This window comes from Bombina bombina, chromosome 11 (genome assembly GCF_027579735.1).
Source record: "Bombina bombina isolate aBomBom1 chromosome 11, aBomBom1.pri, whole genome shotgun sequence".
NCBI classification, from domain to species: domain Eukaryota; kingdom Metazoa; phylum Chordata; class Amphibia; order Anura; family Bombinatoridae; genus Bombina; species Bombina bombina.
The window spans coordinates 166,467,200-166,487,948 of record NC_069509.1 but is presented as its reverse complement, the minus strand read 5'-3'; the positions used below and the strand labels follow the sequence as shown (position 1 = coordinate 166,487,948).

General features: G+C 37.1%; 1 protein-coding gene across 7 annotated transcripts in view; it reads left to right on the top strand.

Annotated features, from left to right (window-relative positions):
* The window catches only part of LOC128641776 (integumentary mucin C.1-like), a 98,447-nt gene that overhangs the window by 68,275 nt on the left and 9,423 nt on the right, over nucleotides 1–20,749 (top strand). For all 7 annotated transcript variants that reach the window (XM_053694302.1, XM_053694304.1, XM_053694300.1 and 4 more), the window contains 6 exons: nucleotides 1,605–1,625; nucleotides 3,325–3,348; nucleotides 4,233–4,253; nucleotides 8,654–8,668; nucleotides 14,694–14,717; nucleotides 17,875–17,895. In XM_053694302.1, the coding sequence (XP_053550277.1) occupies nucleotides 1,605–1,625; nucleotides 3,325–3,348; nucleotides 4,233–4,253; nucleotides 8,654–8,668; nucleotides 14,694–14,717; nucleotides 17,875–17,895 (126 nt within the window). The remainder of the gene's footprint in view (nucleotides 1–1,604; nucleotides 1,626–3,324; nucleotides 3,349–4,232; nucleotides 4,254–8,653; nucleotides 8,669–14,693; nucleotides 14,718–17,874; nucleotides 17,896–20,749) is intronic.

Genomic DNA, 20,749 nt, shown 5'->3' with positions numbered 1-20,749 from the left:
CGGTCCTCGTCTGCCTCCTGACAATGTTGCGCTGTAAAAGCCCCTGTTCAGACGCCTGTTCTGATTTACTGGCCGACGATGATGCGGTTGAGAATGGCAATAGATTATATGGCTGAAAGATTCTCTCAACAGGGTTACCCAGACTAGATTCTTATTGAGAGTAAAGAACAGGTATTACAGACAGAGAGAACTACTGACAGCTAGAAAGTACACAAAGCTACCTGTGATAACTGGGTGGTTCTCCAGAGTGATTTTAGACTTTCCTCCCTTGTTAAGAAAATTCCTATATTTTCTTATAGGAGAGGAAGGTCTATTAGGGATATTCTAGTACAGGCTGACCCCACTGAAAAATATGAATCGCGTAAACAACATTTTTTACAGAGAAAACCGGCTGTTTACAAATGCCATGGCTGTGTGACATTTGACAACCTTATTTTGCATGACACATTCACACACAGCCATACAAAAAGGAGATAACACATTAAATATGCTCTTAACTGTGAATCAAAATACGTGGTTTAGCTTATCAAATGCAAGTGTGGGGATGTTTACATTGGAGAGACCAAGTGTATGCTCAAAGAAAGGATTGCTGTACACAGGTCCAGCATCAGACTAGCTATAGAGAAGGGTGAATCTGACCAGCCTGTTGCAAAACATTTCCTTTACCGTGGGCCCCCTGTGTCAAGCCTGAGATGCTGTCCAATAGATCATATCCCACCACCAAAGAGAGGGGGTGATAGGAAAAGGATCCTATTACTAAGAGAGGCTAAGTGGATCTCTGAGCTTGACACAGTATACCCTAGGGGCTTGAATACACATTTGTAATTGTCTTTGAAATTTAGATAGGAGTACTCTTTCTTAATGTTTTACTATATCTTAACATCAGTATTGCCATGTAAAAGATAGTTGTTTAAGGTAAATAGTGATGTATATATGTTTTGTGTATTATAGTATGAACTTAGTCTCATTACATTTTATCTTTCCAGCAAGAAAAATGAAGGAATCAATTACAGGAAGTTTACCTGATGAGGCAAAAAATATTTTTGCAACACATATTGTTTCCACTAGATGGCAGTGATGTGATGCACCTAAAACAAATTGCAGCTAGTTGCACCTGGTATGTGGGCGTGGTATAGTTAATTTGTAAGATATAAATGTTTGCACATTATGTCTGTATGTCTTGACAAAGGCCCAAGTTGGGGCTGAAAAGTTGATAATAAATGTTCTTGAAAAGAAAAGCAATATGAGTTGGAGTCATCTGTAATATATATATATATATATATATATATATATATATATATATATATATATATATATATATATATATATATATATATATATATATATATATATATATATATATATATATATGTATTTATTTTATTTTTTTATGGGGTATGGACTAGCTAAGTACAAAACAAAATGAAGCTTACATACTTTTTGGTTCACATAGGAATCAATTAGCTAACAAAGAACTTGCTAAACTATTATTAAATAATGGCCACTTCGTGGACCCCATGTGGCCCTTGGGCTGGCAGTTATCCACTCCTGATCTAAATCAACCAATCACAATTATTTTCTAATATCTGTGTTTGTTGTCACAGCTACTACTAAAGGCAGCATTGGTGAGTATTAACATATATTTTTTATTATACTGAACTGAGTAGATCATGGGGCTTATGATTAAACCATTATACCATTACACTTTAAAGGCACACTGACGCTAGATTAATAAGCATGAAAAGTTGTGATCTTCTAAGATTTATGTTTAGTCTTTATAAAGTGAGCCTTTGAAAATGATGACACAAAAATGATCTAGTGGTCATTTTGTCCTGGTTGGTTTGTGAGCCTAGAAATAATGCAGAGCTCCGAACTGACCTGTAGATTGTGGGGTTTTCATTGATTTGGAGCTTTTGACAATAATTTCCCTTCCAGGTTAATGTTCTAGTTTGCTGAACAAAACCATGGACCACCAGTTCCAACTATGCCCTACACAGACTCATCTCCCTGCACACTTAACACTGCAGCTCTGACCTTCCAATCACAGCTTTGCCCACAAACACCATTGGGCTACTGACCACAACTCAAACTCATCTTCCAACTTAATAAGTATCTTACTTTAGATCATTGTATCACATAACAATCCTTTTCTCCAGTTCCTGCCTGGGTTCAAGTAAGAAATGGCGCCCTTAACTCTCTGCCCACTACAATGTAAATCCAACCAGTGAAATATTCAGCAGATTTAAATTTTACTTGAGAACATGCTGATATCCATCTGATGGACCCCATATAGACCTAATATCTCTTTAAACACAATTAGCCAGAATATTCTCTCATTATGTGCCACAACTGTTAAATGCCACCTAGGTAATTATAGAGCATGCCCTGCACTGTTGTATTCTTTTGAAGTTTTGCAAAGACTTCTTCTTCAGAGCCCCCGACCATAACACATGGTTGTGGTTTCAAACCACTCTTGTGTTCCCTCCACTTTTTCTTCCTTTCCATTTATATGGAGGACTGTAAACCCATCCATAAATACCTGATCATGTCCCTGGAGCACCCATTCATGACCTGGACTTGTGCAGATCCACCACAGAACCATTAGCAAATGTTCTACAATTCCCAAGCTTGAGACTGGTCGGGCTAAGAGAGCAATGAGACTTAATTTAGTAGCTCAAAATTCTCTACTACTCAAAAGTAACAATTAGTTTTTAAATTCAAATATCAAAGAAAGACATATCTTTGTATAAGTTTAGTCGCTATTCAGACAAATGCAGCTTCCAAAAAATTGTTTAATGCAGATTTTCTGATATAGAAATACCCAGGGTAAAGATAATCTTAGTCAGACAGTTCGGGTCAAGGCCTCACAGGAAAAAGCAGCACAAAATTATTTAATAAATGTAGAGTCCACAAACAAGTCAAAGTCAAGTATCAAGTCATTTAAAACAAAAGGTTAATGAAAAAGCTTAGTCCGGGAACAGAAGTCAACTCAGTATGTCCAAGTAGTAACTACCAGAGTAAAAGGTTCAGTAACTCAATACACAATCAACCATATCCTACAAACACAGAGCTAATATAGACAACTGCAATTAAGGCCTAATTGATAGTACTCCTTAAAGGTGCAGTACGTCTAACTGCAACATAGACAGAAATCACTCTTTTAGCCAAGTGCCTTTTTTGACAACAAAATAATTCCAATCATGTTTTAATGCACATTATAATACATTGAAACAATTATGATTATATTATGATTATTATGATTATATTATGATTATTATGATTGCGGTATATTGAAACTAATTTTTAATTGTTTTATTTTTACAGTTACTAGCACATCACAGAACCCTGGTAAGTGCCCCTTTTTGTTCCCTATAGTTATATCCCTATTACAATTTGCTAGCTGTTTCACCAGTAAGAGAAAACATCTTATGGTGATTTTTGTATTCTCTTGAACTCTTCTTATTCTCTTGTACACAGACAGAAAAATTGTTTTGGATGAATCATTATTCACAAAAATAAAGTAGTTTTCGCTCTTCATTCAGTAACAAACCTCCTGTCTCTTTAGGATTGCAGGAGGTTAAAAAGGGCACATCATCATTATTTTGTAAGAGGGGAAGGGTCACAGGTAGATTGTGGGTAGTATTATGGGAGTGCCTGGGCTGTTGGTAAACTATACAGGCATGTCCAGGCATTCTTGTGCAAGGCTATTATAATCCCTTAAACCAGGGATAATCTAAGGCTAAAGTAGGCCAAAACCCAACAAGTGGCAATCCCACTGAATGAGGGTCGGCTTGGAAGTATGCAATAATAGTTAAAGGGGACGTTCAGAATTAGTTTGTTAACAAACATCTGTTTGTTTGCAATTTCCTATGGGAAATGGTTTCAGGTCAGCTGGACAGCAGCTTCAATTTAAATAAAGGTAAACCAGTAGCTAGTGCTACTAGTTCAAGACAGCAGAATCATTCAATATATATATATATATTTTTTTTTTAAATGGGGTTAGGACTAGCTAAGAACAAAGAATATGTTTACATACTCTTTGGCTGATACAGGAATCAATTAACTAACTAATCAATTTAAATGTTTATTAAATCATGGCCGCTTTGAGGACCGCATGTGGCCCATGGGTCGCCAGTTATCCACTTCTGATCTAAATCAACCAATCACAATTATTTTGTTTTCTCTTTTTTATTTTCAACTACATTTTCTAATATCTGTGTTTGTTGTCACAGCTACTACTAAAGATGGCAATGGTGAGTTTTAACAAATATTTTTTATTACAGGGAGTGCAGAATTATTAGGCAAGTTGTATTTTTGAGGATTAATTTTATTATTGAACAACAACCATGTTCTCAATGAACCCAAAAAAACTCATTAATATCAAAGCTGAATAGTTTTGGAAGTAGTTTTTAGTTTGTTTTTAGTTATAGCTATTTTAGGGGGATATCTGTGTGTGCAGGTGACTATTACTGTGCATAATTATTAGGCAACTTAACAAAAAACAAATATATACCAATTTCAATTATTTATTTTTACCAGTGAAACCAATATAACATCTCAACATTCACAAATATACATTTCTGACATTCAAAAACAAAACAAAAACAAATCAGTGACCAATATAGCCACCTTTCTTTGCAAGGACACTCAAAAGCCTGCCATCCATGGATTCTGTCAGTGTTTTGATCTGTTCACCATCAACATTGCGTGCAGCAGCAACCACAGCCTCCCAGACACTGTTCAGAGAGGTGTACTGTTTTCCCTCCTTGTAAATCTCACATTTGATGATGGACCACAGGTTCTCAATGGGGTTCAGATCAGGTGAACAAGGAGGCCATGTCATTAGATTTTCTTCTTTTATACCCTTTCTTGCCAGCCACGCTGTGGAGTACTTGGACGCGTGTGATGGAGCATTGTCCTTCATGAAAATCATGTTTTTCTTGAAGGATGCAGACTTCTTCCTGTACCACTGCTTGAAGAAGGTGTCTTCCAGAAACTGGCAGTAGGACTGGGAGTTGAGCTTGACTCCATCCTCAACCTGAAAAGGCCCCACAAGCTCATCTTTGATGATACCAGCCCAAACCAGTACTCCACCTCCACCTTGCTGGCATCTGAGTCGGACTGGAGCTCTCTGCCCTTTACCAATCCAGCCACGGGCCCATCCATCTGGTCCATCAAGACTCACTCTCATTTCATCAGTCCATAAAACCTTAGAAAAATCAGTCTTGAGATATTTCTTGGCCCAGTCTTGACGTTTCAGCTTGTGTGTCTTGTTCAGTGGTGGTCGTCTTTCAGCCTTTCTTACCTTGGCCATGTCTCTGAGTATTGCACACCTTGTGCTTTTGGGCACTCCAGTGATGTTGCAGCTCTGAAATATGGCCAAACTGGTGGCAAGTGGCATCTTGGCAGCTGCACGCTTGACTTTTCTCAGTTCATGGGCAGTTATTTTGCGCCTTGATTTTTCCACACGCTTCTTGCGACCCTGTTGACTATTTTGAATGAAACGCTTGATTGTTCGATGATAACGCTTCAGAAGCTTTGCCATTTTAAGAGTGCTGCATCCCTCTGCAAGATATCTCACTATTTTTGACTTTTCTGAGCCTGTCAAGTCCTTCTTTTGACCCATTTTGCCAAAGGAAAGGAAGTTGCCTAATAATTATGCACACCTGATATAGGGTGTTGATGTCATTAGACCACGCCCCTTCTCATTACAGAGATGCACATCACCTAATATGCTTAATTGGTAGTAGGCTTTCGAGCCTATACAGCTTGGAGTAAGACAACATGCATAAAGAGGATGATGTGGTCAAACTACTCATTTGCCTAATAATTCTGCACTCCCTGTATTCTGAACTGTGCATCATGGAATTTATGCTTAATCCATGATATTATTTAGATGTATTAAAGGCACACTGATGCTAGATTAATAAGCATGAGAATTTGGGATCTTCTGAGATATGTGTCTAGTTTTTATATGGTCATTTTAACCCGTTGCATATCAGACCTCAGCTCTCTCTGGAAGCTAAAGGCATTAACACTTACTTTAGCCTTAGGCCTGGTTCTAAATGTTATCATATCCCTACTCCTTAATCGATACTATGGAGTCGATTTACTAAAGTGTGAGCGGACATGATACAATGTAGCGTATCATGTCCGCTGCACATCGATAAATGCCGACAGCATGTGCTGTCGGCATTTATCATTGCACCAGCAGTTCTTGTGAACTGCTGGTTCAATACTGGCTCCTGCAGATTCGCAGCAAATCGGCCTCTAGCAGGGGGTGTCAATCAACCCGATCGTATTCAATCGGGTTGATTTCTGTCCGCCACCTCAGAGCAGACAGACAGGTTATGGAGCAGCGATCTTTAGACCGCTGCTTCATAACTTCACGGGGTATCAAGCTCCATAAATTGACCCCCATGACTCTAGCACTGGCCTTAGCCTTAACCCCAGAGCAAACTCTACTTTCAACCATAATACTTCCCTAACCTTTAACCTAGTCTCTAAGTCTTACCCTAGTTCTTGACCTAACCTTTAATCAAGCCCTATATCTTGATCAAAATATAGTTGTTACCCCGCCTCATACCCTAGTCATAGCCCTAACCCTAGTCATATCCCTAACCCTTACCCTATATCCAACTCAGGTCCTAACTCTAGCTCCAACCATAGTCCTAACCCCAACTCTAACCATATCTCCAACTCTAGTCCTAACTCTCTCTCTAAACTAAGTCATAGCCCTAACTCTAACCATATACTTAACCCTAGACCTGATTTGAACCCTTGTCCTATTCCCATCTCAAACCCTTAGTCCTAACCAGCACTCATATGGGGCTAGATTATAATTTGAGCAGTAATTACAGCTCGCGTTATGCACACATAGGATAGCACAGGTATTACAAGTTGAAAGTAAAAAATGTACAAATGCAAAAAGTTAATCTTTAGGATATCACGTTCGCAATATCATATTCACCCCAATTAATTCCATTTAGCAGCAATGTTAAAAATAAAAAACACCTATATTCGAGCATTAACCCCCATCAAATAAGCACCCTACTCTAATAAGCCCTAAGCTGCCACATCCACCTACTCTTTTAAGCCCACTACACTATTAACCCATAAACCGCAATCTACCCTGCTACATTAGTTGGCCTCTAAACCACCATTAAAAAACCCTATACTAAAACAACCCCTCACCCAAAAAAAACTTACAGCTAAACCTCAATAGTTTGTACTTCACTTGAATCCAGCACTTCTCACACAAACACGATTGCATATTCTCATTTGAGCTAAACCAACATGAAAATATGAATATTTTACATTCCAATGTTTATAAATAAATATTTTTACATGTATTTATTAATTTTAATATATATAGTTTATATATATATACACACATTTTAAAAATGTATATGCCCGACTAACATCTGTGATCTCATATCTTTGAGCCTTTATAACTTTTGTGTACAATATTTTTTTGTAATATTTTTTATTATATAGTGTTATTATGAGTGTAAGTGTACTTTGGAATGTATCTTTGATGTGTTTTGTGCAACTTTTTAGTTTTGCAAAGCAGTTAACCAGAGCTCTGAAGTCATTTTAGCGTAGATTGCAATAGCGTTTTCTTTTAAACTTGTAATACGAGCGCTAAGCTAGATGAACGCAAACCCTCACAATATACCCCTTATTGCTTGGGCACAAACAATTGCGCTCCACTTGTAATTTAGCCGAGTATGTTATTACATAGTCAACATTATTTAAATTCACCAAATGTTCTCCTATTATCAAATTGTATTTGTTCTCTTGGTATCTTTTGTTGAAAAGCAGGAAGGTAAGCTTAGGAGTGTATACGTGTCTTGAGCAGTTTTGCAAGAATGTTATCCATATGCAAGACCCCTAGAAAGCAGCACTATGCCCTGTCATATAGTGCTCCAGACATCTACATAGATATTTCTTCAAGAAAAAATACAATGGGAATGAAGCTAATTTCATAATAGAATTAAATTGGAAACTGTTTTAAATGTGTAATCATAAACACATTTTTTGGGTGTTATATCCCTTTAAATTTCACAGGCATGGAGTAATATCTTCTTGCTAATCTTCATATGAGGTCCAGATGGTCTAAATGTCACAAGATGGAGCATTAAAAAGCCACACTGAGACTCACATTGGGTACCCTCAGTGAATGCTCTTAAAAAGGGGACTGTCAGTGTGAGTTGCAAGATGTCTCCCATAGAAAGTAATGAAATTTACTGCAAGGAAAACTGCTCCAGGGAGCCTAGATAGCATGTGGCGCGTGATAAAAAAAAGAGTAATACAACTCCAATTACTCTGTGTTCAGATTACATTATTTTACAATTGTCTCTATTTTCACATGTATGTCCTGTTCTACTAGGATAATTGTCTATGTTTTCTTAAATTCAAAGCAACCAATTTTTGCTCTTTACAAATTCATTTAACAGGACCTTAGCCCTTAACCATGACTTTATGTCCTTGTCCATTATCAATTCTCTAATTAAATGTAAATCACTTGTATAAATCGTTTAAGTATTATTATAGAGATACTGGATATATTCAATGTAATATTTAATGATACTTAATAACTAGTAGACAGTGTTTGGAGATTGATGATTTTTTACTGATTTTATTTTTTCAGGTACTTATACTTCAGGTAAGCTCTTTTATTATTATTGTTGATATACAGTGCTTCAAAGATCCAACTTAATAAGTATCTTACTTTAGATCATTGTATCACTAAAGAATCCTTTTCTCCAGTTCCTGCCTGGGTTCAAGTAAGAAATGGTGCCCTTAACTCTCTGCCCACTACTATGTAATTCCAACCAGTGAAATGTTCAGCAGATTTAAATTTTACTTGAGAACATGCTGATATCCATCTGATGGACCCCATATAGACCTAATATCTCTTAACACACAATAAAAATAAACCCTAAGATAGCTACAATGTAGTTTAGGGTTTATTTTATAGGTAAGTATTTAGTTTTAAATAGGAATAATTTTGTTAATGATAGGAATTTTATTTAGCTTTATTTAAATTATATTTAAGTTAGGGGTGTTAGGGTTAGACTTAGGTTTAGGGGTTAATAAATTTAGAATAGTGGCGGTAATGTTGGGGGCGGCAGATTAGGGGTTAATAAATGTAGGTAGGTGGTGGTGATGTTGGGGGCAGCAGATTAGGGATTAATAAATATAATGTAGGTGTCGGCGATGTTGGGGCAGCAGATTAGGGGCTAATAAATATAATGTAGGTGGCGGCAATGTCCGGAGCGTCAGATTAGGGGTTAATAAGTATAATGCAGGTGTCGGCGATGTTGGGGGTGGCAGATTAGGGGTTAATAAGTGTAAGATTAGGGGTGTTTAGACTCGGGGTTCATGTTAGGATGTTAGGTGTAAATATAAAATGTGTTTCCCTATAGGAATTAATGGGGCTGCGTTACTGAGATTTACGCTGCTTTTTTGCAGGTGTTAGACTTTTTCTCAGCCGGCTCTCCCCATTGATGTCTATGGGGAAATCGTGCACGAGCACGTACAACCAGCTCACCGCTGACTTAAGCAGCACTGGTATTGGAGTGCGGTATGGAGCACAATTTTGCTCTACGCCCACTTCTTGCCTTTTAACGCCAGGTTTGTAAAAACCCGTAATACCAGCGCTGCAGGTAAGTGAGCGGTGAGAAAAAACTGCACGTTAGCACTGCACCCCACCTAACGCAAGACTCGTAATCTAGCCGTAAGTTAAAATTAAAATAGAACCGTAACATTACTTTAAAAATAAATAAAATAAATTTAAATTAATCTAAAATTACAAAAAATAAAGAAGTCTAAACATTACATAAAATAATAAACCAAATTATCCAAAATAAAAAAAATTAAACCTAATCCCTATGAAAAAAAAAAAACCCAAATAAAAACACCCCCTAATCTAAACTAAACTACCAATAGCCCTTAAAAGGGCCTTTTGAAGGGCATTGCCCTAAGTTAAACAGCTCTTTTACCTTTAAAAATACTAAGTCACCCCTCTAACAGTAAAACCCCCCACCCACCAAACCCCCCCAAAATAAAAAAAAACTAACACTAAAAAATCCTAAAATACCCATTGCCCCTAAAGGGGCATTTGTATGGGCAGATTTAATTATTGTAATTTAATCTTAGGTTTAATTTTTAAATAATGTTAGGATTTTTATTTTAATTGTAATTTAGTATGTTTTAAATTAATGTAATGGGGGTTAATTTAGTGGATGTTAGGTTAGGGGGCTTAGTGATTAGTTATTTGCGTTGTGGCGCATGACGGATTAGGGGTTAATAGTTTTAATAGCTAGTTTGCATTGTGGGGTTATGGCAGATTAGGGATTAATAGTTTTAATAGCTAGATGGCGTTGTGGGGGCATGGCAGATTAGGGGTTAATATTTTTAATAGCTAGTTTGCATTGTGGGGGCAGGGCCGCCACTAGAAATTTTGGGGCCCCTGACTTAACCATTGATCAGGGCCCCCCCCCCCCTCCTTTGACATGTGCAATTTTTGACCAAGTGACTAAAATGTATATGCACTTTAATCTTAAAGGGACATGCCACCCACATTTTTTCTTTTATGATTTAGAAAGAAAATGCAATTATAAACATCTTTCTAATTTACTTATATTATCTAATTTGTTTTATTCTCTTGATATTCTTTGATGAAAAGCATATCTAGATATGATCACTAGCTGCTGATTGGTTGCTGCACAAAGAAGCCTCATGTGATTGGCTCACCATGTGCATTGCTTTTTCTTCAACTAAGAATATCTAGAAAATGAAGCAAAATAAATAATGGAAGTAAATTGTAATGCTGTTTAACTTTCTATTCTCTATCTGAATCATGAAAGAAAGATTTTGGGTTTAGTGGCCCTTTAAGTGTCTATTTAAACTTGGAAATGTTGTAAAGGTAGTAACATACACTGAAACACACACATACACTCACACATAAGGATTCACATATAGACACTCTAGCAAACACGCAAAGAAACTCAGACACAGACACCCAAACAGACACTTAGCACTTGTTTACATTGACCTGACAAGTAATGAGGTAAACTACAGTTTTGTAAAAAAAGGAGATTTAGAAAGCAAAATATGGAGTTCTGATTATATTTTTGTAAAGGAAGATGCCAACTAAATGATGAAACAGCATGCAGTAGCTGAAAGGAAGGTGCCCTGAACTGCCTAAACAATAATTTAAAGGTTAATTTAAAGGTTTCATTAGTCTCAAAGTCTGTAGAAAGATGTGAATAATCAGTAGTAAGGTCAAAATGTCCTAAAAGGGAACAGACAATGGACACACACACACAAACTCAAACTTGTACATACACCCAAGGAAACACCAACAGAGACAGCCTCAGAAAACACACAAAGACACACACAAACTCAAACTTGCACATACACCCAAGGAAACACCAACAGAGACAGCCTCAGAAAACACACAAAGACATACACACACACAAAGAGACACCCACAGAAAACACAGAAAGACATATATACACACCCTCACTGAGACATCCACAGAAAACACACAAAGACATACACACACACCCTCACAGAGACACCCACAGAAAATACACACCCTCACAGAGACATCCACAGAAAACACAGACATACACACACACACACACACACACACCCTCACAGAGACATCCACAGAAAACAGACATACACACCCTCCCTCACAGAGGCATCCAGAGAAAATACACAAAGATTAACACACGCCCACCCTCACAGAGACACCCATAGAAAAAGCTCAAATACATATGCACACACCCTCACAGACATCCACAGAAAATGCACAAAGACATACACACCCACCCTCACAGAGATGCCAACAGAAACAAAATACATACACACTCATAGAGACACAACCCAAAGCCCAAATTCATAAACACAGACAACCACAGAAACACTCACAGGAGGAAACATTCATACATGCATGATAAAAAAAAATGCAGAAATTAAGAGATCACTTTTTAAAGAATCATATTTGTAAATGTGCAAACAAAAATAATTCTGTGAATTCAAAATTGTACATTAATGATCTGGGTAGATGGCTAGATGAAGAAAAGTACTTTTAAAAGGTTGACATATGTTTGTTTGATATTTTCCCCATTTTCCCCAACCAAGAGCAACACTTCAAATATAGTGTACAAATGTTCCCATCTGTCAGCTGTACTTGTGGATTTTGAAAATGCTGTACTCTATATGGTCTTGGTGGAACCATAAGCTGTGGTACTCATACCATTAGATCTGGTTAAATGCAGGATTTAAGCTTGTTGGTATGTATTTCAAAATTAAGTCAGCTGTAGAGTAAACTGAACAGTTTTAAGTTAACCTGTCTAATTTCCAACACTGAGGAATCTTAGTCTGAGAGTATAACATGTAATGCAGATGTAAAAATCTTAGATAACATGCCTCCTTGTATCTAGAAAGTCCTTGCATAAAGGGGCAGTAAACTGGAATGTAATATATATCATTTGTGTATTGAGGAGGAAACATTTCTGCATAGTTTTAAATATAGAATTTCTACACCAGTGTCAAATAATCATAAATACACTGCTGCTAAAAAAAATGTGTTTTTATGGACCCCTGGCCCCACCATACAACTACTACCACACTGAAGTTACAATCTTAAATTGTACAAAGAAATAAAAAACATTTGCTAAGTAATTCGTACCTACTCTACAAATGAAAGTGATCTGCCGTCTGACTCAGGCACACACTCTTCAAAGTGCCAAGTCTGTCTCACACTGTGCATAGTGGTTTAGTGCACACTCAGAAATCCTCTCAAATGCTAATACTTTACTCCTTGTTATAACATTTCCCATGCTCAATTAGCACTCTGCTGTAGTACCCACTGGTGGCTGCCAAAATGTAAAAAAAAAAAAAAATTGTTTTTTTTTTAGTTCTTGCCTCATGGGGCCCCCCTAGCCCATTGGCCCCCTGACAGGAGTCACCCCTGTCACCCCCTGATGGCGGCCCTGTGTGGGGGCATAACGGATTAGGGGTTAATAGTTTTAATTGCTAGTTTTGGTAGTGGGGCATGGCGGTTTAGAGGTTAATACATTTATTATAAATTGTGATGTGGGGGGAAGGTGGATAGAGAGGTTTTGACGTGTCGGGTTGGATGTCAATGGGAGAAAGGTCTTATAAAGCATGTTTTTTCCTGTTTTTCACCTAGTTGAGCTGGGTGTAATTTTTGTTACATTGTTAAATGTAAATTCCTTGTAGAAATCTGTTAAGTATAATTATAGAGATACAGGATATATTAAATGTAATATTTAGTGATAATTAATAACTAGTATGACAGTGATTGGAGATTGATGATTTTGAGTGATTTAATTTTCTCAGTACTCATACTTCAGGTAAGCTTTTTTATTATTATTGTTGACATACACTGTGTCACATATCAAATTTAATAAGTATCTTACTTTAGTTCATTGTATCACTAAATAATCCTTTTCTCCAGTTTCTGCCTGGGTCCAAGTAAAAAGTTGTGCCCTTAACTCTCTACCCACTACAATGTAAATCCAACCAGTGAAATGTTCAGCAGATTTAAATTTTACTTGAGAACATGCTGATATCCATCTGATGGACCCCATATAGACCTAATATCCCATAAAACACTATTAGCCAGATTATGCTCTCCTTAATAGTGTGCCACCCCTGTTAAATGCCACCTAGGTAATTATAGAGCATGCCCTGCTCTGTTGTCGTCTTTTGAAGTTTTGCAAAGACTTCTTCTTCAGAGCTCCCAACCATAACACATGGTTGTGGTTTCAAACCACTCTTGTGTTCCCTCCACTTTTTTTTCATTTTCATTTATATGGAGGACTGTAAAGCTACCCATAAATACCTGATAATGTCCCTGGAGCACCCATTCATGACCTGGACTGGTGCAGATCCACCACAGAAACATTAGCAATTGTTCTGCAATTCCCAAGCTTGGGACTGGTCGGGGTAAGAGAGCAATGAGACTAAATTTAGTAGCTCAAAACTCTCTATTACTCAAAAGTAACTATGAGTTTTTAAATTCAAATATCAAAGAAAGACATATCTTTGTATAAGTTTAGTCACTATTCAGACGAATGCAGCTTCCAAAAAAATTCTTAATGCAGATTTTCTGATATAGAAATACCCAGGGTAAAGATAATCTTAGTCAGACAGTTCGGGTCAAGGCCTCACAGGAAAAAGCAGCACAAAATCATTTAATAAATGCAGAGTCCACAAACAAGTCAAAGTCAAGTACCAAGTCATTTAAAACAAAAGGTTAATTAAAAAGCTTAGTCCGGGAACAGAAGTCAACTCAGTATGTCCAAGTAGTAACTTCCAGAGTAAAAGGTTCAGTAACTCAATACGCAATCAACCATATCCTACAAACACAGAGCTAATATAGACAACTGCAATTAAAGCCTAATTGATACTACTCCTTAAAGGTGCAGTACGCCTAACTGCAACATAGACAGAAATCACTCTTTTAGTCAAGTGCCTTTTTTGACAACAAAATAATTCCAATCCTGTTTTAATTTACATTATAATGCATTGAAACAATTATGATTATATTATGATTATTATGATTATATTATGATTATTATGATTTTATTATGATTATTATGGTTACGATATATTGAAACTAATTTTTAATCGTTTTATTTTTACAGTTACTAGCACATCACAGGCCCCTGGTAAGTGCCCCTTTTTTGTTCCCTATAGTTATATCCCTATTACAATTTGCTAGCTGTTTCACCAGTAAGAGAAAACATCTTATGGTGATTTTTGTATTCTCTTGAACTCTTCTTATTCTCTTGTACACAGACAGAATTTTTTTTTGGATGAATCGTTAATCACAAAAATAAAGTAGTTTTCGCTCTTCATTCAATAACAAACCTCCTGTCTCTTTAAGATTCCAGGAGGTTAAAAATGGCACATCATCATTATTTTGTAAGAGGGGAAGGGTCACAGGTAGATTGTCGGCAGTATTATGGGAATGTCTGGGCTGTCGGTAAACTATACGGGCATGTCCAGGCATTCTTGTGCAAGGCTATTATAATCCCTTAAACCAGGGATAATCTAAGGCTGAAGTAGGCCAAATCCCCCAACCTGTGGCAATCCCACTGAATGAGGGTCGGCTTGGAAGTATGCAATAATAGTTAAAGAGGACGTTCAGAATTAGTTTGTTAACAAACATCTGTTTGTTTGCAATTTCCTATGGGAAATGGTTTCAGGTCAGCTGGACAGCAGCTTAAACTTAAATAAAGTTAAACCAGTAGCTAGTCCTACTACTTCAAGACAGCAGAATCATTCAATATATATATATATATATATATATATATATATATATATATATATATATACATCTATATATATATATATATATATATATATAGAAAACAAGAGAATGCACTCTCAGGTCTTTTTGCAAAAGAAACCAATTTAATGGAACGTTTTCGGGGTTCACAACCCCTTCATCAGCACGTAAAACAAACAAAATTCAACTCATTTATAGTGTTACATATCAATTACATCACATCAACCTGAGTGTCTCCAAAGGAAAAGTGCGCCAATTTTTTTGAATTTGGAACGCATCTTGCGTTCCACAGTGTAACCCGAAACCGGAAGTTGCATTGCCTCACTTCCGGTTTGCGGATTAGATCAACAAACATAAAATTAATATGAAATTATACACTCTACAATTTTAAACGTATTAGAGTGACATACTAATGTAGAGACTTGTTATAACAAAAAATGTGCCACATTATCGTAAGTGCCTGTAAAATTTTGTGATGAATATATGGTGTCAAATGTTACTGCGTCCAGTCGGCATGGAGACAGTCACCATGGTGATCATATACAATCCGGTTTACCCGGAAGTGTCACAACTTATGTGGAATTTATAATTACGTGTCAGCTGTGTGGGACCACAATTTTCTTAGTGTCAGAAATAGCGTACTATCAAACTGTATACGATCATATCGCATATTGAAAATAATCATTGAAAACTTAAAAAATTTAAAAAGTTAAAAAGTTGGACCTTATAACAGTACAGATGATTAGAGTGGCAAATGGTAAATGAGAAGCAAATACAATGTTGCAGATATGGGTGCTGTGTCTTACAATGTATCACCAGTGTATTGAAGCAGGATGACGTTTAGCATGTGTGCTGCTACAATGTATGTGCAAATAAATAAATATATCGAATGGGAACAGTATACAGAAAAAGGAATATATATAATATATGTAATATTGTAGGGCTGTGCTGTTATAACGCTGGGGCACCATTTTTATATGCATTCGATTTGGACATTAAAGGATTGTAGCTTGCATCGGCCACATATAAATGTAAATGGCTATGCACAAGATCGTGTAAGGAAAAAAGCCTTATTTTCAAATTCTATCCTCAAACATAATTGTAAAACAAACGAGGATCTGCAAAAAGAGGTAGTTATGGTAATGGTCAAAAGGACATATAGCTCATGTGGATACTGTCCACCTTTGGGATTTGTCCAAGTGGGTGAAATAATTTTTTATGTCCATTTTTAAGACTGGTGGTGCAAATTAAAGCAGTGGGTAATGGCTCCCAGCGGACCAGGCTTCCACGGAGAAGGTGGAGACAGATGTCCCCCCTTACACCATGCCGTTAGGTGCACAACACCCTCCCCTACATCTAGGGGAGAGTGGAATGTGTGCCAAGACGGAGCCACAATGTCCACCTGGCATACCCCAAGTATGTGGCACCCCAGTTGTTGATCACATAATGCTCTTAAAGTCCGGCATAGTGTTCAGGCCACCTGGCTGTATTGTGCCCAATCTGAACATCCACTGGGCCTCTCGTTTCAAGAGTTGCTTGTTCCGGTCACCCCCCCGATCCAGTGGGGGTATGTGGTCTATTAGGATATAGCGGATGGAGGACACTGAGTGTGCCTTCTTAGCGCAATGTCGCGCCACTGGCTGTTCAGAGTCACCGTTTTTAAGTGCTGTCCTTATGGCGTGGCGGTTATTGGCCATACGCTCACGAAGTGTGCCAGAGGTCTTCCCTATGTAGAAGCAGGAACATGGACAAAACAATAAGTATATAACGTGAGTGGTGGTAGACGTTATGGAGTGTCGAATAGAAAATATTCGGTTGGTGTGTGGGTGATGGAAAACTTTAGTACCCACTAGGCCATTGCACGTTGTGCAGCCCAAACAGCGATAGGAGCCTTTTATATTCCTTTTCTTTATATTCGAGGCTATTATAATCCCTTAAACCAGGGATAATCTAAGGCTGAAGTAGGCCAAATCCCCCAACCTGTGGCAATCCCACTGAATGAGGGTCGGCTTGGAAGTATGCAATAATAGTTAAAGAGGACGTTCAGAATTAGTTTGTTAACAAACATCTGTTTGTTTGCAATTTCCTATGGGAAATGGTTTCAGGTCAGCTGGACAGCAGCTTAAACTTAAATAAAGTTAAACCAGTAGCTAGTCCTACTACTTCAAGACAGCAGAATCATTCAATATATATATATATATATATATATATATATATATATATATATATATATATATATATATATATACATATATATATATATTTTTTTTTTTTTTTTTTTTTATTTTTTTAAATGGGGTTATGACTAGCTAAGAACAAAGAATATGTTTACATACTCTTTGGCTGATACAGGAATCAATTAACTAACAAGGACCTTGCTAAATGTTTATTAAATCATGGCCGCTTTGAGGACCGCATGTGGCCCATGGGTCGCCAGTTATTCACTTCTGATCTAAATCAACCAATCACAATTATTTTGTTTTCTCTTTTTTATTTTCAACTACATTTTCTAATATCTGTCTTTGTTGTCACAGCTACTACTAAAGATGGCGTTGGTGAGTATTAACAAATATTTTTTATTATTCTGAACTGTGCATCATGGGACTTATGCTTAATCCATGATATTATTTAGATGTATTAAAGGCACACTGATACTAGATTAAAGGGACACTAAACCCAATTTTTTACTTTCATGATTCAGACAGAACATGTAATTTTAAGCAACTTTCTAATTTACTCATTTTATCAATTTTTATTCGTTCTCTTGATATCTTTATTTAAAAAGCAGGAATATAATGCATAGGAGCCGGCCCATTTTTGGTTGAGAACCTGGGTTATGCTTGCTTATTGGTGGGTAAATGTAAGCTTCCAATAAGCAAGCGCTATCCATGGTGCTGAACCTAAAATGGGCTGGCTGCTAAGATTTACATTCCTGCTTTTTAAATAAATATAGCAAAAGAACAAAGAAAAATTGATAATAGGAGTAAATTAGAAAGTTGATTAAAATGTCATGCTCTATCTAAATCATGAAAGAAAAAATTGGGTTCAGTGTCCCTTTAATAAGCATGAGAATTTTGGGATCTGAGATGTGTGTCTAGTTTTTATATGGTCATTTTAACTCCTTGCATATCAGACCTCAGCTCTCTCTGGAAGCTAAAGACATTAACACTAACTTTAGCCTTAGGCCTGGTTCTAAATGTTATCATATCCCTACCCCTAATCGATACTATGGGGTCAATTTACTAAAGTGTGAGCCGACATGATGCAATGTAGCGTATCATGTCTGCTGCACATCGATAAATGCTGGTTCAATACTGGCTCCTGCAGATTCCCAGCCAATCGGCCTCTAGCAGGGGATGCCAAGCAACCCGATCGTATTCAATCGGGTTGATTTCTGTCCGCCACCTCAGAGCAGGCAGACAGGTTATGGAGCAGCGATCTTTAGACCGCTGCTTCATAACTTCATGGGGTATCAAGCTCCATAAATTGACCCCCATGACTCTAGCACTGGCCTTAGCCTTAACCCCAGAGCAAACTCTACTTTCAACCATAATACTTCCCTAACCTTTAACCTAGTCTTAAGTCTTACCCTAGTCCTTGACCTAACCTTTAATCAAGCCCTATATCTTGATCAAAATATAGTTGTTACCCCGCCTCATACCCTAGTCATAGCCCTAACCCTTACCCTATATCCAACTCTAGTCCTAACCCTAACTCTAACCATATCTCCAACTCTAGTTCTAACTCTATCTCTAACCTAAGTAATAGCCCTAACTCTAACCATAGACTTAACCCTAAACCTGATTTGAACCCTTGTCCTATTACCATCTCAAACCCTTAGTCCTAACCAGCACTCATATGGGGCTAGATTATATTTTGAGCAGTAATTACTGCTCGCGTCATGCACACATAGGGTAGCACAGGTATTACAAGTTGAAAGTAAAAAATGTACGCATGCAAAAAAGTTAATCAGAGGATATCACATTTGTGATATCATATTTACCCCAATTAATTCAATTTAGCAGCAAAGTTAAAAAAAACCCACCTATACTTGAGCATTAACCTCCATCAAATAAGCACCCTACTCTAATAAGCCTTAAACTACCACATCCACCTACTCATTGAACCCCCCTACAACATTAACCCATAAACCGCAAACTAACCTGCTATATCAGTAGGCCTCTAAATCACCATTAAAAAAACCCTATACTAAAACAACCCCTCACCCAAAAAGAACTTACAGCTAAACCTCAATAGTTTGTACTTCACTTGAATCCAGCACTTCTCACACAAACACAATTGCATATTCTCATTTGAGCTAAACCAACATGAAAATATGAATATTTCACATTCCAATGTTTATAAAAAAATATTTTTACATGTATCTGATGGTATTTTGATACTATATATATACTGTATATATATATATATATATATATATATATACACACATATATATGTATATATATATAGGAATATCTATTTAAAAAACATAGAACATATTCTATGTGCAGAACATTGGAATGTCAAAAATTAACATTAAATACAGTTAAAAATGAATGTTGCATAAATATTCTTTAACATGTTTAACTGTAAAGTGCTCCAATGCACTTATATATATATATATATTTATATTTATTTATGCAAACATACGCCTAGATTTAGAGTTTGGGGTTAGCAGTCAAAAGCAGCGTTAAGGGCCCCTACCGCTGCTTTTGGCCGCCTGCTGGTATTTAGAGTCAGCCAGGAAAGGGTCTAACGCTCACTTCCAAGCCGCAAATTTTCCATACCGCAGATCCCCATACGCCAATTGCGTATCCTATCTTTTCAATGGGATCGTCCTAACGCTGGTATTTAGACTCTTGGCTGAAGTGAGCGGTAGAGCCTCTACCGACACGACTCCATCCGCAGAAAAAAGTCAGTAGTTAAGAGCTTTCTGGGCTAACGCCGGTTTATAAAGCTCTTAACTACTGTGCTCTAAAGTACACTAACACCCATAAACTACCTATGTACCCCAAAACCGAGGCCCCCCACATCACCGCCACTCTAATAAATTTTTTAAACCCCTAATCTGCCGACCGCACATCGCCGCCTCCTACATTCTTCCTATGAACCCCTAATATGCTGCCCCTAACATCGCTGACACCTACATAATATTTATTAACCCCTAATCTGCCCCCCCCAACGTCGCCGCTACCTACCTACACTTATTAACCCCTAATCTGCCGACCAGACCTCGCCGCTACTCTAATAAATGTATTAACCCCTAAAGCTAAGTCTAACCCTCACCCTAACACCTCCCTAAATTAAATATAATTTTAATCTAACGAAATAAATGAAATCTTATTAACTAAAGTATTCCTATTTAAAACTAAATAATTACCTGTAAAATAAACCCTAATATAGCTA